Source organism: Eleutherodactylus coqui, chromosome 4 (assembly GCF_035609145.1).
Source record: "Eleutherodactylus coqui strain aEleCoq1 chromosome 4, aEleCoq1.hap1, whole genome shotgun sequence".
Taxonomy (NCBI): domain Eukaryota; kingdom Metazoa; phylum Chordata; class Amphibia; order Anura; family Eleutherodactylidae; genus Eleutherodactylus; species Eleutherodactylus coqui.
In genome coordinates this window covers 100,284,366-100,300,082 of record NC_089840.1, presented here as the reverse complement: position 1 = coordinate 100,300,082, position 15,717 = coordinate 100,284,366, and the positions used below count along the sequence as shown (strand labels likewise).

At 42.4% G+C, this 15,717-nt stretch overlaps 1 protein-coding gene across 6 annotated transcripts in view; it reads right to left on the bottom strand.

Annotated features, from left to right (window-relative positions):
* Positions 1-15,717, bottom strand: part of STS (steroid sulfatase) — a 327,127-nt gene that overhangs the window by 158,402 nt on the left and 153,008 nt on the right. For all 6 annotated transcript variants that reach the window (XM_066599916.1, XM_066599920.1, XM_066599915.1 and 3 more), the window contains 2 exons: positions 13,372-13,513; positions 12,998-13,119 (listed from right to left, as the gene is read on the bottom strand). In XM_066599916.1, the coding sequence (XP_066456013.1) occupies positions 12,998-13,119; positions 13,372-13,513 (264 nt within the window). The remainder of the gene's footprint in view (positions 1-12,997; positions 13,120-13,371; positions 13,514-15,717) is intronic.

The window sequence follows — 15,717 nt, the reverse complement described above, 5'->3', positions numbered from 1 at the left end:
AGGTCTGTGACTGTAACAAGAGGGGGCCCACTACGTCTAGAGGAAAGAAGGTCTCTACACCGACATAGAAGGGGGTTCTTTATTGTAAGGGCAGTGAGACTACGCAATTCTCTGCCTGAGAACGTGGTGATGGCAAATTCGATAAAAGAGTACAAGAGGAGCCTGGAACATCTTTCTTGAGCGATACAATATTATATGTTATAATGGTTATTAATCCGGGGATTATTCCGATTGCCAGAGTGGAGTTAGGAAGGAATTTTTTCTCTTAAAAGGGGAAAAATAGGTTTCTACCTCATTAGGGTTTTTTTTTTACTTCCTTTGGATTAACATTGGTGGTTAATAGGCTGAACTGAATGGATATGTGGCTTTTTTTGCCTTACATACTATGACAATAAATGTAAATCACTTGCACATAAAATTTATAACATTTTGAGAAAACCCCTTTAATTAAAGCAGTTTACAAACTTTCATTTTTTATTTTAAATACATTGGAGCAACTGGATGGTATACAAAGTGTAGCTAGACTAAGCATTGCCCCAGCAACATTAGAAGAATTATATCAGAATACTTGTAACTAGTTTGGACATACATAGTAAAATTATAATGGCTTTGAAGTTGATTTAAATGGAAGTGTTAGATCTGTATGTATGGATAATCTATTTTGATACACTTTGGTTTATGCAAGCCTTTGTAGTTGTCTCAACCTGAGGTATAACTATGTAAAACATCTATGCCATACTGTTAGTTTAAGTATAAACATAGTTCTGATTTCTATCATTATTTGATTTCAAGGATGCAGTTCTGAGGCATTTTCTGAGAGAAGGAACAAAGGCGAATCCTCAAGGTTACACATCTATTTGATTCCTAGGTGGAGCATAATCTATTGTATGTAGACTTATCAGAAAATTAACTACCTGCTTTGTGGGCGTGTGTATGCTCATTTTATAGTGTTTTCTCTTTTAGAGAAATTACATTGTATTCTGAGTACATTGTTGTGCCATATATTCATGCTATTTTGTATCAGTAGTGAATACCTGAATATGCAATTTTAAAATGTTTTTGTGCATTGTGATAACCCATCAAAATTAATGCAAAGGAAAAAGTGAAGTAGTTGGTCGCTTTAGGCAACTATTCACTTTTTCTCCTTTATACCAGTTTTTATAAATCTGAATCTTTCTGTTAAGATACCGCAGCTCAGAAGATCTATGTGCTGTCTTATACAAGGACAAGTCAAAAACTATCCGCACTCTGGCTGTAGAATTTATTTTAATCAACTCTCAGAAAAGACAAGTGCATTATTTTTCGACATAATCTCTCTGCTTTTCAATACACTTTGTCCATCTGTCAACAAGCTTTCACATTTCCGCTTTAAAAAATGTATTAGGCTGAGCTGTGAGCCACGAATACATCGCTGTCTTCACCTCTTCATCAGACCCGAATCTTCCTCCTCTTAGGCTTCTATCTTTAAGGGATCCAAACAGGTGATAATGCAATGGATTAAGATAGGACTAAGGGGGAAAAAAAGTTTTTGAAGCGTGTCAACAGTATGGACAGCGGTGTGTGGACATGCATTGCTATGCAACATCACAACACCCTTGGATAGCTGTTTTTTAAAACCATTGCTTTGCAATGGTATCGGACACATGAGCGTTTTTTATGCGCTCGTCCGATAAATTATAGAACAGAAATCGCAGATCGCACCTATCTGCGATCTGTGATTCCTGTTCTCTTCTCTATATGCGCTCAATGGGGCCGGCGGCAGCAGCGCCGACCCCATTGAGAACATATAGAAGACAAATCATTCTTCTCTGCCACAGCTGTAACAGCTGTGGCAGAGAAGAACGATGTTTGCCCATTGAATTCAATGGAGCCGGCAATACAGCCGGCTCCATTGAAAGCAATGGGCTGCCGGCGTGCGCTGAGCCAATCAGGGGGCAGGTCTGACTCACACCCCCTTCACACCCACTGCAGGCCGGCTGCGCGGAACTCCGGCTGCCGGGAGCAGGTGAGTATGTATATATTTTTTATTTTAACACTTTTCTGGATGAATTGCAGGGAAGGGCTTATATATTTAAGCCCTTCCCGACAATTCATCCCACACTTGCCCGCAGCGCATTGCTTTCAATGGAGTCAGCTGTATTGCCGGCTCCATTGAATGCAATGCGCTGGACAGCTCCAGCCCATTTCTAATGAAACGCGGCTAGGAGCAGATTTTCGGGCGATTTTCAGGCACCGGTCACGCAATTTGCGGATGCGCATCCGTCATGCGATCCGCAAATCGCGCGAAAAAACGCCCGTCTGACTAAGGCCTCAGTGTGCATCTCATTATAGCGAGCACTGTTGATTGTTGAACTTTTTTCCTGATCAGCTTCTTCTTCATGGCAAACACTTGTGTGATCTTCTTTGAACTTCTTTATCAATTCATAATACACTTTGGTAACAAAACACTTTCTCCGTACTGTGCACAAAGTCCTCGATAAATATTGGCACCAGACACACCCTTAAATCACAAAAAATGAATCACTGCATGCTACTCTTGTGTAAATCACTAGCGGGGCAGCCGTTTTTTGCACTGACTTAACATGTTAAAACCTGCACAGCAGTGACTGGAGAGGCAGCAACCTACAGCAGTTAATTAAAGGGAATGTATCTTCAGAAAATTATTGTGTTAAAAAAAAATCACCAAAGATTCTTTAAAAATGTTTTAACTTCAATCACAATCTGTATTTAAAATAGAAAAAATAAAAAATCCTGAATTTTTCACACTGACCACAGAGCCTAATGCTAGTCTGTCACTTCCTGATTTGTAGAGATCTTTGCAGCAGGTATCTCACTAGCATCACAGGCAGGATTACACTATAAGGCCTTAGTCAGACGGGCGTTTTTTCGCGCGATTTGCGCATGAGCATGCGTCCGGTGATTTTTTAAAACCATTGCTTTGCAATGGTATCGGACACATGAGTGCTTTTTATGCGCTTGTCCGATAAATTATAGAACAGAAATCGCAGATCGCACCTATCTGCGATTCCTGTTCTCTTCTCCATATGCGCTCAATGGGGCCGGTGGCAGCAGCGCCGACCCCATTGAGAACATATAGAAGACAAATCATTCTTCTCTGCCACAGCTGTAACAGCTGTGGCAGAGAAGAACGATGTTTGCCCATTGAATTCAATGGAGCCGGCAATACAGCCGGCTCCATTGAAAGCAATGGGCTGCCGGACAGCGCTGGATGAATTGTCGGGAAGGGCTTAAATATATAAGCCCTTCCCTGCAATTCATCCAGAAATGTGTAAAAAAAAAAAATATATATATATATACTCACCTTGTCCCGGCAGATGGAGTTCAGCGCGGCCGGCCTGCAGTGGGTATGAGTGAGAGCTGCCCCTGATTGGCTCAGCGCTGAGCCAATCAGAGGCAGCTCTCACTCACACCCATTCATGAATTCATTCATTGAAACGCGGCTAGGAGCAGTTTTTTCGGGCGATTTTTCGGCCCCGGTCATGCGATTTGCGGATGCACATCCATCATGCGATCCGCAAATCGCGGCAAAAAACGCCCGTGTGACTAAGGCCTAGGGGATTCCCCATTCACAAGGGGTAAAAGCTGTGATTTTCTACTCCCCCTCCTTGCAAAATGACCTCTTGCAAAGTTCACAGATCAGGACTAGAACAGTCTCCCATACAAAGTCAATTAGCTCCCCCCTGCCAATTGTGTGACTAGTCTATGAGCCTGCAGTAAGAGTCAATTTAGACGGGACGAATATCAGGCAAACGATGCACGACACTCGTCCCTGTGTGTCTTCGATCCCATGCTGTTGCATGGGAGCTAGAAGAGCTTACTTGCTCACAGAGCAGCCAGCAAGGGGGCGGGAAGGCTGCAGGAGATTTCTCTCCTCACGCTCCCCGGACCCTCTCCATTGACTTAACATAGCGGCCGTTCAATACTGAACAGCTGCTATTTACATTGAACGATGATTGTTCAGCTCATCATCCATCGTTTATGCAGCATAAACATTGGACGATAAGCTGATCGCTCAGTGTAAATAGCAGCCGTTCAGTACTGAACGGCCGCTATGTTAAGCCAATGGAGAAGGGCGGGGGAGAGAAAGGAGAGGACTCTCCTCCAGCTACACTGCTGAGGGCTAGTATGCGCGGGGACGAGTGTCGGGCATTGTTTGCCCGACATTCGTCCAGTCTAAATGGGCCTTAAAGCAGATCTCTAAATTATTTTAATGCTGTTGAATGCAACTCAGGAAAGATTGCAGCCCACAGTGATGTACGAACAACAGAATAGAAAAATAACTACAATGAGCAAAAATAAAAACATAAGCAAAATGGAAAATGCTTCTCTACCTGGTTTTAACTAGTTAAAAAAATATAGGTTATATATTCCCCTTAAATAATGATATAGCGGAGTCAAAGGACTAAGGTTTGTGTGTAAGATGAAAGTAAGAGGTGATGACTAAGAAATCACAAATATAGTCGTGGGTATGAAGTGTCCAGTTAATAGGACATATAGCCCGGGGCTAAATTCAGCCAAGTGTTAACGTCTAGAAAGTAGTTCACAGTTTAAATTACCATATTTTTTCTGATCCTGTCATTTTTAAAATGTCATTTGATTATTAAAACTTTCAGGTCCATTAAACTGTGATTTGGTCCAAAAAGATGGTTTCCCACAGGTGTATCCACCATATTGTATGCCCATGCAGATAAATCCTGGACTGCAGTTGGTAGATTAGAAAAATAGAAAAGGTTTGGCCATCTGGTTTTAATTAATACAAAAACATTTTGGTGATATTATCCCTTTAAAGTGTACCTAAGTTTTCAGATGACTTTTCAGAGCAACCTGCCAGGTGTGTACATGAGGATTAACAATATATTGTCCATTATATGACTTGCATCTGTTATCTATCACAACTTTTCCCTTCCGCAGGTTGAAGCTCTGATGTTCAGTTCTGTCTGAGCTGGTAGGAGGAGTCTAACTGTTATGCTGCATTCTATACATTGCGCACAGAGAAAACAGCAGATTCTGCTCCCTGTCTATAACACATACACATAGAATTATAGTTAGGGAGAACACTTAAGAAGTACCGTGCAGTGGAGACATAGATAAACAACAGTAAATAACTCACAACTATCTCTAATGCACATCTGTGATAGTCTAAGCTTCTCTTCTCCCCTCTCCATAGAATTCAATAAGCATGTGAGTCATTATTCTGTCATTTCCTATTCTTTGTTTGGCCAGCATTTGAAAGGTCAATAAAGTTAATTACATTTTCGCTAATTATCACATTGGCTATGATATAAGCAAAATATATTTGAAAAAATCAGTTACTCTTTAAATTTTTCACATTCACAATCACTTAGTAATGTATTTGTCTTGTTCTACAGTGTGGTGTCACAGAGCAAAAGGCTCCATGAAAATAGACATTAGTGATTACATCAGGATTTGACATAGATTTTAGGAGGAGCTAAGCTATTACCAGGTGGGATTACCATAAATAGTTGAGGAAAAAATCTAACACTAAGCATCCAGTAACTCATTCAGGTATAATATTATAATAACTTGTTCTTAAATTACTTCAGCAAAGAATGCATGGCTGACTCAGTGTTATAGTGATGATCAATATAAGGCAAGAGGGCAATTCTGAATACCACTAGCACACTGTATTCAGTTTCATGTTAGAGAACTAGATTTAACATTTTTGGAGCTTAAAAAGGTGAATAAACCAATACACTATTCTAGATCACCAAATGAGCTGTGAATAAATTTTCCGCTATCCTCAACCACCAACGAAGCATATCACTGAGGCAGAAGTAGTCGGTACATATTTAAGCCCTCTTCACAGATGATCACTAAAATTATAAACTTTATTGATTAACTATTAAAAAAGGGCTAAATGTAGTATAGTAGGTGTTATTCTATTTCACAGTAAAGCAATTTTCGGGAGTGCAGGATAAAGTAACATCCAAAATTTCTCTGTACACTAATGAGTCAGCCCCTCTTAGTGAAAATGTCTATACACATGGAGTTCCAACATAGATCCTCAAAAAGAGACCAATTGTCTTGGGTGCATAGTTTTAGCACCTAGCATGAAAAAGTTAATTGGCTCAAAATCAACTAATTAAACTAGGTATGATAATAGGTTTGATGGATATTTCCGTTTCCACCTATTTGATCTAGAGTGAACTGAAAGGGGGGCATACAAAGCATACATGAACCTCTCTAATACTGATCACCACCTGTGCCTCTAACGAATTTGATTTTGGGCTAGATATGAGGACTACATCTGAAGAACCAGTTTACACCCTTTAACCCCACCAATCAGGATATGGTCTTCTCTGTGGGTAACTTTGGACTGCTACCCCAGAAATAGTCTTTGGATCAAGGACTGAAGAGATGGGTGTACAATATGGCTCAATAAGAGGTGAACCAGTCGTGTATGCACCCTATGGGTAGAGGTGGCAGGCATAATGCAGAGAAAGAAAATTCTGTGTCTACCATTAGTGACACAAGGAACACTGCACCAATCATGAACAACGGCAGAGGGAGTTAAGAGACACCATCTGGCATGGCTGGCAGATATAACAGTACCAACTTTAAGCCCCCTTTTCTGAGAGCCAACCTGACAGTTAAACATCAGAAGAACCAGAGCATTAATATTTTCTGCAGGATCCCTCTTCTGGACCATAGCCCTTCCAGTCCACAAGATAGAACAATTTTCTTTTCACTCTCTTGGCACTAATATGTCCTTTTACTTAAAATTCCACTTATGGAACTGAAGGAATCAAGGCTAGAAGCTTGAAGAAGCGGTTTAGCCTCAAAGGTTCGAGAAGTGAAAGGAATTGACGATTCACCAGATTTAATTACTTCAGGACATAAAAGGGACCCGGTTATCTGTGAGCAAATTTGAAAGTGGGCCTCCTCAGACAGAGTTTCTTAGAGGACAGCCAAACACTGTCCTCAGGAGAGAAGCTAGGGGAAAGGCGTTCTGACCCCTGTCAAATCTTCAAGAACTCCTAGTATCTCTGAAGCAGTAATAATGGGGGGAAAAAACCCATGGATGATATCCATTGATTGAATAGAGTAGAGACACCGGTGGGCTCACTGGTAAGGTTGTTATAACAGAATTCTGCTCAGGGTAGAATCACAGCCCAGTCATCCTGACGAAAGGACACTAAATGCTGTAAGTAGATTTCAAGTGAATGGTTCCACCTGTCCATAAGACTGGGGATGGTAAGCAGATAAGAAGTTCAACTTAACACCCAGCATACTGTATCACATAGTGCTCTCCAAAAATAAAAGTGAATTATGCACCACAATCAGACTGCATGCAAAGGAAGTCTATGCAGCTAGAACACATGCTCCACAAATGGATGAGCAAGGTGAACAGCTGAAGAGAGACCAGGTAGGGGGACAAATGTGCCATCTTAAAGAATTTGTCCACTATCAAAATACAGAAAAAAGGGACATTTCAATTAAACAAACAATATAGCAGGTGGCCATACTTCCTGATATGATGGTATATGGATATATACAAGGGAAGTGAAAACACCACTCCCCAGCAACAGGCAGACCAGACAAAATACATAGGGAAGAGCTTGACCAGGTGCAAAATACTGATAAATAGCTACTCACACCTACAACACATCGGGGTTGTTGTTGCTTAATACTATACTTGCACAGAAATATAACATGTAAGGCCTCATTCACACAGGCAACAAAGTCATGTAATTTTAACGAGTTGCTGCAATGCTGCAAATTGCATGTATGTGAAGCCAATGCTTTTTTATGGGTTGATTTACATGTGCGCTGTTTTGTAGCATCCGACATCCAGACACAAAAACCTTGCGGGTCCCACTATATGCACGCGACTCATGAGGTTTTGTAGCCCATGTTTCCCTATGGAGACTTCCTGTCTGCTGCATCTCATGAAAATCCTCACATGTGGAGCTACAAAGTCACACGACTTTGTAGCACCACATGCTACTTTGTAGCACTACAAAAATTGCAGTATCACTGCGAGAAAACGCAACGATATCGCACAGACCAGCAATGCACTATTACTGCACTATCTCGCAGTGATGTTATGTTGCCAGTGTGAATGAGGCCTTAAGGCTGTCAACCACACAACGTAGTGCACAATGCAGGCTTACAGCCTATTAGTGACCGCTATTTGATCCAACGGGCTGGCCTGTACTTTGCAAGTGAACTACAATAATGGAAACATCCTGGGCTCTCCAAGTATTCATAAACCAGGCAACTGACTGCAAAGGTTAGGTATAAATTGATATTTTGGCCAACAATCTGCCATAATCTGCCTTTGAAAACTGATAAGAGTTTATATAGGACAGCAAAGTAGCATGCATGCAGTATTGAAGTTATTTTGTGACATGCACCTAAAAATATTCTAATTATTCTCACAATTTTCCACGTTTTGTTTTCTAATCAGGTGGTTTCATTATTGAGAAAGGTCACATTAAATATACATTTTAAATGAATCAGTTTATTTCCATAATTTCGTAACTGACTGCTAGGGAGGTGCTAGAAGTGACAGACATTTTCAGAAATCCTATTTTATAGTAAAATATAGTGTGCATTTTTATGTATTTTATTGAAGGTTATATCAATAAAATCATTTAAACATTAATACAAATGGCAAGATAGATGACAACACATCATAAATCATTAACTATCACCGCATTATTTGCTATGATTTCCCATTACGATAAATAAAAAATAAGCATTATTTTCAATAGCATTTCATTAAACAGCATTCTGAATAATACTTTCAGGGACTGAAAGCATGAGTTATCATCTATTAGTACAGTAATAAATAATCCTATTTTTAGACAACTGTCAGTTAGGCTTCTACATATCAACTGCTCCCTTCGTGCCGTTACAGAGAATGCTAATATACAGTAACTAATGACTTTGTTGTTTCCAGCGATGAATCATTTACCAACTAAAGTTGCATTGGAAACAATCTGTGAATCATCTGTCTTGATAAATCCTGCAAATAAATTTTCTACAACACATCCCTATCAAACAGTGTAAGAGTTTTTGTTATATAGCCAGAGGATAGAAGATATCTCTTATTTTCAGCCGATACAAGCTGTAATGAATCCTTCTCTGAGAGAATTCTAAGCCTTTATTCCATATGACTATCAAAGTCTTAGTGCCATCAAGAAGAATTATTACCATTGCTGTCACACCACCTACATTAACTGTTTGGATAGTTGACCTTTCTCTATAAAGACCTGGTTTATAGAATATAACCAGCATTGAACACAGTAAAAAAAAATATTCCTTATATTTGTAATAAAGCTATAATATGCATTAAACCGGGCCTTTAGAAAAAGACTTCATTCAAAAATTCATACAATACTAGGCTACATATTAGCCATCTAGTTTATACCTTTTTTTATCACATAAGTGCTGTATTGAGGCACATCATCAATGTATTAAGGGTGTATTTTCATGTGAATGTGATGTCCGTGCAAGAAACTGACAGATATGGCACTGGCATAGATGCGATTTTTATGTGACTGCGATGCGTTTTACAAGAAAGATAGGTCACACTTGCATTGCAGCACTTGCAAATATCTCACGTGAAAAACGCTTGTGAAAATTACCCATTATCACCTATGGGAGCAACAAAAATTAAAATTTGCATCGCACTGGCATGAAACTTGCATGCGAGTGCAATGTGATTATTGTTTTACGTTTCCACGGGGTAGAATATGTGATATCACCCAAAAATAGGGCATGTTGTAATTTTTCTATAATGAAAAACGTTTGGTACCGTGTTAGCCAGTAGATCAAAATGTGATTGTTCCCAGTGAGAGAAACCAAGTAATCTTGTAGGTATCATATCTTTTAAAGGCTAACAAAAATACATGATGTTAATTGCGAGCTTCCGGACTTTTACTCTTAGTCCTTGATCAAGGTAATTTTTCCCTTGCTTTATTTCTTCTCACAGTGCTGTGAGAGAAAGGACGAACATTAGGAATGAGCGAGTATACTCGCTAAGGCACATTACTCGAGCGAGTAGTGCCTTAGCCGAGTATCTCCCTGCTCGTCTCTAAAGATTCGAGGCCGGCGGGGGTCGGGGAGCGGCGGGGGAGAGCGGGGAGGAACGGAGGGGAGATCGCTCTCTCCCTCTCTCCCCCCTGCTCCCCGCCGCAACTCACCTGTCACTGGCGCCGGCCCCCGAATCTTTAGAGACGAGCGGGGAGATACTCGGCTAAGGCACTACTCGCTGGAGTAATGTGCCTTAGCGAGTATACTTGCTCATCTCTAACGAACATGTAAATGCCCCCATTAAAAAAAAAAAGTTTATCCTGTGCAACTCCTATGCATGTCATAACGCACAGAAACTGTGTAAAAGCACCCTTAGGCATTGCACAAATAAAGTGAAGTCCATGGCATCAACCATATAATCAATAGATACTTTGATCAACAGCCATTTGATCTCCAAAGCTACATTCATATACCATGACTATTTCTGAAACCTCGACCAATCAGATGCAGCAAGAGAGCTTACATGGTCTGTGCAGTCTTATAACAGAGAGGTCAAATAGCTCATAGATGCCTCTGGGATATAATTTTCACAGCAGAAAAGCTGCTGTGGATTTTGGTGCAGAAACATAGCAAAACCTATTACATGCGGATCTTAGTGCAGATTACCACAGATTTCATTATCTTATTTAAAACCCGCAGTGAAAATCCACAGTATAAATTGACATGCTACAGATCTAAAATCCACACAGCAGGTCACTTTACGCTGCAAATACTTCCCACAGTATGTGCATATGGTTCCTTGAACTCTCATCCAAATTGTTTGTACTGTTAAACACTGCAAATTTTCCACTAGAAATTCCTTTCTAGAATATGTGCAGCATTTGTGGACGTAGTTTGAGAGTTTTGCATGTTTAACCCCTCCAATAATTGGAACTTTTTAACACCTTCTATATTTTCTTCTGCTCCACGCCAATTGCAGGACTTGGCCATTAGGTTGACTATAATTAGCTGCAGGAGCATTGCTGCTCTAAGGCCAACTGCATCTTCCCCTGTCGTTAACGAATGATTGCCAGAAGATAGGCTTCTGATCATCTGCTCATCATCAGGCTGGCTTCAATCTGAAAAGTGTTGTCTACATGAAAAAACACTTTAATAAAGGCTTTTGGAATAACAGGCTGCTTTCTGCTGATGATGTAAAGGAGGCAACATTTCCTGTGAAAAGATTCTCTAAGGGATGCACAGAGAATAAGACACCATTATTCTAATGCAGTATGTTTTTGGGCTTTGTTTTATCTATTTGATTAATCTATGAATTTATACCTTTTAATGATTTTTTCTTTATGTATATGACTTGTTTTCGACCTGGTTTTGTACTTTGTTGCCATATTTTTTTTCAACCCCTGTATAGTCAATGTTTGTTTTTGCCCCTGGAGAAAAAACAAACACAACATATTAATGTATCAAAGGACTTCTGGTCTTGGATAAACAAAAGAGCCACTTTTGTGACTAAGGCCTCCTTCCCACGAACGGATTTCCGCCGCGTAATTCGCGGCGAAAATCCGCTGCGTTGCCCGCAGCTATTAGGTTCTATTGAACCTAATAGCACAATGCTCACGATGCGTAATTCCACCGCGGAATTACGCACCGCGATTTCTCCCGTCCTCACCCGCAGCATGCTCTATTTTCTGCGGGTGAGGACGGGCTGTACGCACTGACGGCTTCCATTGCAGTCAATGGAAGCCGTCCATTCACGCTATCTCCCGCTGTAACCAGCGGGAGATAGCGTGAAAAAACGCTTTCCCGCCCACCGCCGAGCGTCATATGACGCCAAATGACGCGGTCCGGCCGCGTCACGTGACACGGCTGGTGACGCGAGGGCGGTGGGCGGTGACGGGCGGTGACGCGCGGCGGTGGGCGGGGAAGCGATTTCACGCTATCTCCCGCAGGTAAGTATAGGGGCTCTGGGGGGCGCCGTGACGGGCTTCACAGCGGAATATTACGCTGCGGAGCCCGTCACGCTCGTGGGAAGGAGGCCTAAGGCTTCCTGTAGACGGGCGGGTCGGATCCGGCAGTGAGGATTCTCGCCGCGGGACCCGACCCGTGCGCTTGCAGAGAGCGGCGCGTACTCACCTGTGCCCACGGCTCCGGCTGTTTGATGTGCCGGCTTGCCGGGCAGTCGGCGCATGCGCAGACCGGAGCCGGCAGCGGGTGAGTGACGTTTCTGTGCGGGGCTTTGAGAGCCCCGCACAGAAATAGAGCATGCCGCGATTTGCTTGCCACGCGAGATTTCGCGTGGCCAAATCGCGGCCGTCTGCATAGGATTGCGTTTGTTAACGCAATCCTATGGCAGCTTTCAGCGGCGGAAATTCTGCGGGAAATCCCACCGCGGAATTTCCGCTCGTATGCAGGCGCCCTAACTGATGCATGCTATGAATCACACTGTTTTAATTGACCAGTGTTGCCCACATGAGCAGTAGTGGTCAGTCAGAGCAGCATGTAGTATCTTAGGGTGCTTTTACACAGGGCAATCTGTCGGGCAACAGATGCTTAACAGACCATCCCAGCGATAATTGCTTCAATGCTTTTACATAGGAACAAGCATCACTTACTCAATGGAGGTGGACGGGGTCGGGGATCTTAACAGCCCATCCGCCTCCATTCACAGTAAGCAAGCAGTCGTTTGTAAGTGATAGCCATGTGCGAGTTGTGCCTAATATTTATCCATGATGTGGACCAGAACAGCAATTTTTTTGTCAAATGGTTCATCAGTGCTTGTGAAAGTTCAAACACATGAATAGCATCTTGGCTGTAATGTGTCCATGTGCTTTCTGTGAAATAATTGGACAGCACATGGATGAAATATACCCCTGAGTGATTGGGCCCTTACTTGCACACACTGTTTTTCTAGAATACACATTCCTCTCTCCTCCTTTAAGATTATATTAGGGAATATACAATAAATACTACAGTATACCTGATCTCACAGGATATCTGCCCGTCATGAATGCTGCGCGGCTAGGTGTACATAACGGAGATGCTGCTATATGTTGTGTAAGCTTGGCCCCTTCTGCGGCTAATCTGTCAATGTTTGGTGTTCTAAAACAAACAAAAGCATACATTTCAGAACTTCTTCCAGGAAGTACGGTATATTAAAACTTAATTTTTCAATGACTTTATGAGTGACATAAATTTATTTACTTCACCAAAGAAATCAACCCTTATTTTAAACTGTATGATCGCTGGAGCACAAAAGCATCGTCATCATTATTATAATATAATATTTAGTTTACTTTTTATGTAAGCTCTGCAAAGCTGACACACAGTAGATGAGTAGAAGCATTATCAAACCTGAGTGTTTTGTTCCCGTAACATCCTACATCTCCAATTCCAAGGTCATCAACCATTATCAGAACAAAGTTGGGTCTTGGCGGAGTAGCACAGAGAACATTAATGGTGAGCAGGAATGTCAGTACTAACAGAAGCTTCATCTCTATGGATAAAAATGTATCTGTTAGTCACACAGAAAATATAAACAAACAATAGAAGATATGTAGAGCATTACATTAATTAATCCTAAGTGACAATCATTAGGCTGCTGCACAGCTAGGGACTTCCTGCTATAATACTGTTTTTTGCCTATTTAAGTTTTCATTAAGTGTCTATGTTATATGCTATTTACATGATTTTCTTTGATCTCATGCATTTGCTGCCAATAATGTATACTTAGCCTAATATATGGTTAACAATGTGTTATACATTTTCAACTCTGGCAGCCTTAAAGGGGTTGTCCCGCGAAAGCAAGTGGGGTTATACACTTCTGTATGGCCATATTAATGCACTTTGTAATATACATCGTGCATTAAATATTGGCCATACAGAAGTTATACACTTACCTCCTCCGGTGTTGGCGTCCCCGTCTCCATGGCGCCGACCGAAGCCTTCTTCTGCCTGGATTAGACACGCTGGCGCAGTCTGCTTCTTCTGTCCCGCTGAAGGGGCCGCTCCGGCGTGCTTGCGCCGCAGAGGTCTTCTGCGCATGCGCAGAAGACCTCTGCCTGGCGAGCACACCGGAGCCGGACAGAAGAGGGCAGACTGCGCAAGCGCGTCTAATCCAGGCAGAAGAAGGCTTCGGTCGGCGTCATGGAGACGGGGACGCCAACACCGGAGGGGGTAAGTGTATAACTTCTGTTTGGCCAATATTTAATGCAAGATGTGTATTACAAAGTGCATTAATATGGCCATACAGAAGTGCTTAACCCCACTTGCTTTCGTGGGACAACCCCTTTAAACCCTTAAGCACTTAACTTGCACTTGGAAAAAGAGGGTCATATAGTTGAGATACCACAATACGAACATAGTATTAATCATTTGACCACAGCCTGTATGAGCAGCTTTTCACTTACTAAAGAGAAGACTGAAAGCAAGAAGACTCACAAATAAGCAGTAACTAAAGGCACCTGCAGTAAAGGCCTGGCAAAACATCTTAAGGTAGGAAACTCAACATTTGGTGATGTTCATGCATTCCAGACTTTAGGCAGTAATTGAATGCTGAGTATTTGCACCAAGATATTGAAAATAATCCTTTTGTTTAAATGATGTTAATTTGTCCAAATTATTTTGATTCTGTGAAAATGAAGAGATTGTGCAAAAACAGCTGTAATTCCTAAACAGTTAAAGGGGTTGTCTCGCGGCAGCAAGTGGGGTCATACACTTCTGTATGGCCATATTAATGCACTTTGTAATATACATCGTGCATTAAAGGGGTTGTCCCGCGCCGAAACGGTTTTGTTTTTTTTTCAACCCCCCCCCCGGTCGGCGCGAGACAACCCCGATGCAGGGAGGTAAAGAAAGCTTACCAGAGCGCTTACCTTAATCCCCGCGCTCCGGTGACTTCAATACTTACCGCTGAAGATGGCCGCCGGCATCCTCTGTCTCCGTGGACCGCAGCTCTTCTGTGCGGTCCATTGCCGATTCCAGCCTCCTGATTGGCTGGAATCGGCACGTGACGGGGCGGAGCTACACGGAGCCTGCATTCTGCACGAGCGGCTCCATAGAAGACTGCAGAAGACCCGGACTGCGCAAGCGCGGCTAATTTGGCCATCGGAGGGCGAAAATTAGTCGGCACCATGGAGACGAGGACGCCAGCAACGGAGCAGGTAAGTATAAAACTTTTTATAACTTCTGTATGGCTCATAATTAATGCACAATGTATATTACAAAGTGCATTATTATGGCCATACAGAAGTGTATAGACCCACTTGCTGCCGCGGGACAACCCCTTTAATTATGAGCCATACAGAAGTTATTCCCTTACCTGCTCCGTTGCTAGCGTCCCCGTCGCCATGGATCCGTCTAAATTCGCTGTCTTCTGGCGTTTTTAGACGCGCTTGCGCAGTCCGGTCTTCTGCCTGGTGAATGGGGCCGCTCCTGCCGGAGAGCTGGTCCCGCGTCGTCATCGTAGCTCCGCCCTGTCACGTGTGCCGATTCCAGCCAATCAGGAGGCTGGAATCGGCAATGGACCGCACAGAGCCCACGGTGCACCATGGGAGAAGACCCGCGGTGCATCGTGGGTGAAGATCCCGGCGGCCATCTTGGAGAAGGAAGAAAGAAGTCGTCGCAGAGCGGGGATTCGGGTAAGTAATATATATATTTTTTTTAACCCATCCCTTGGGTTTGTCTCGCGCCGAACGGGGG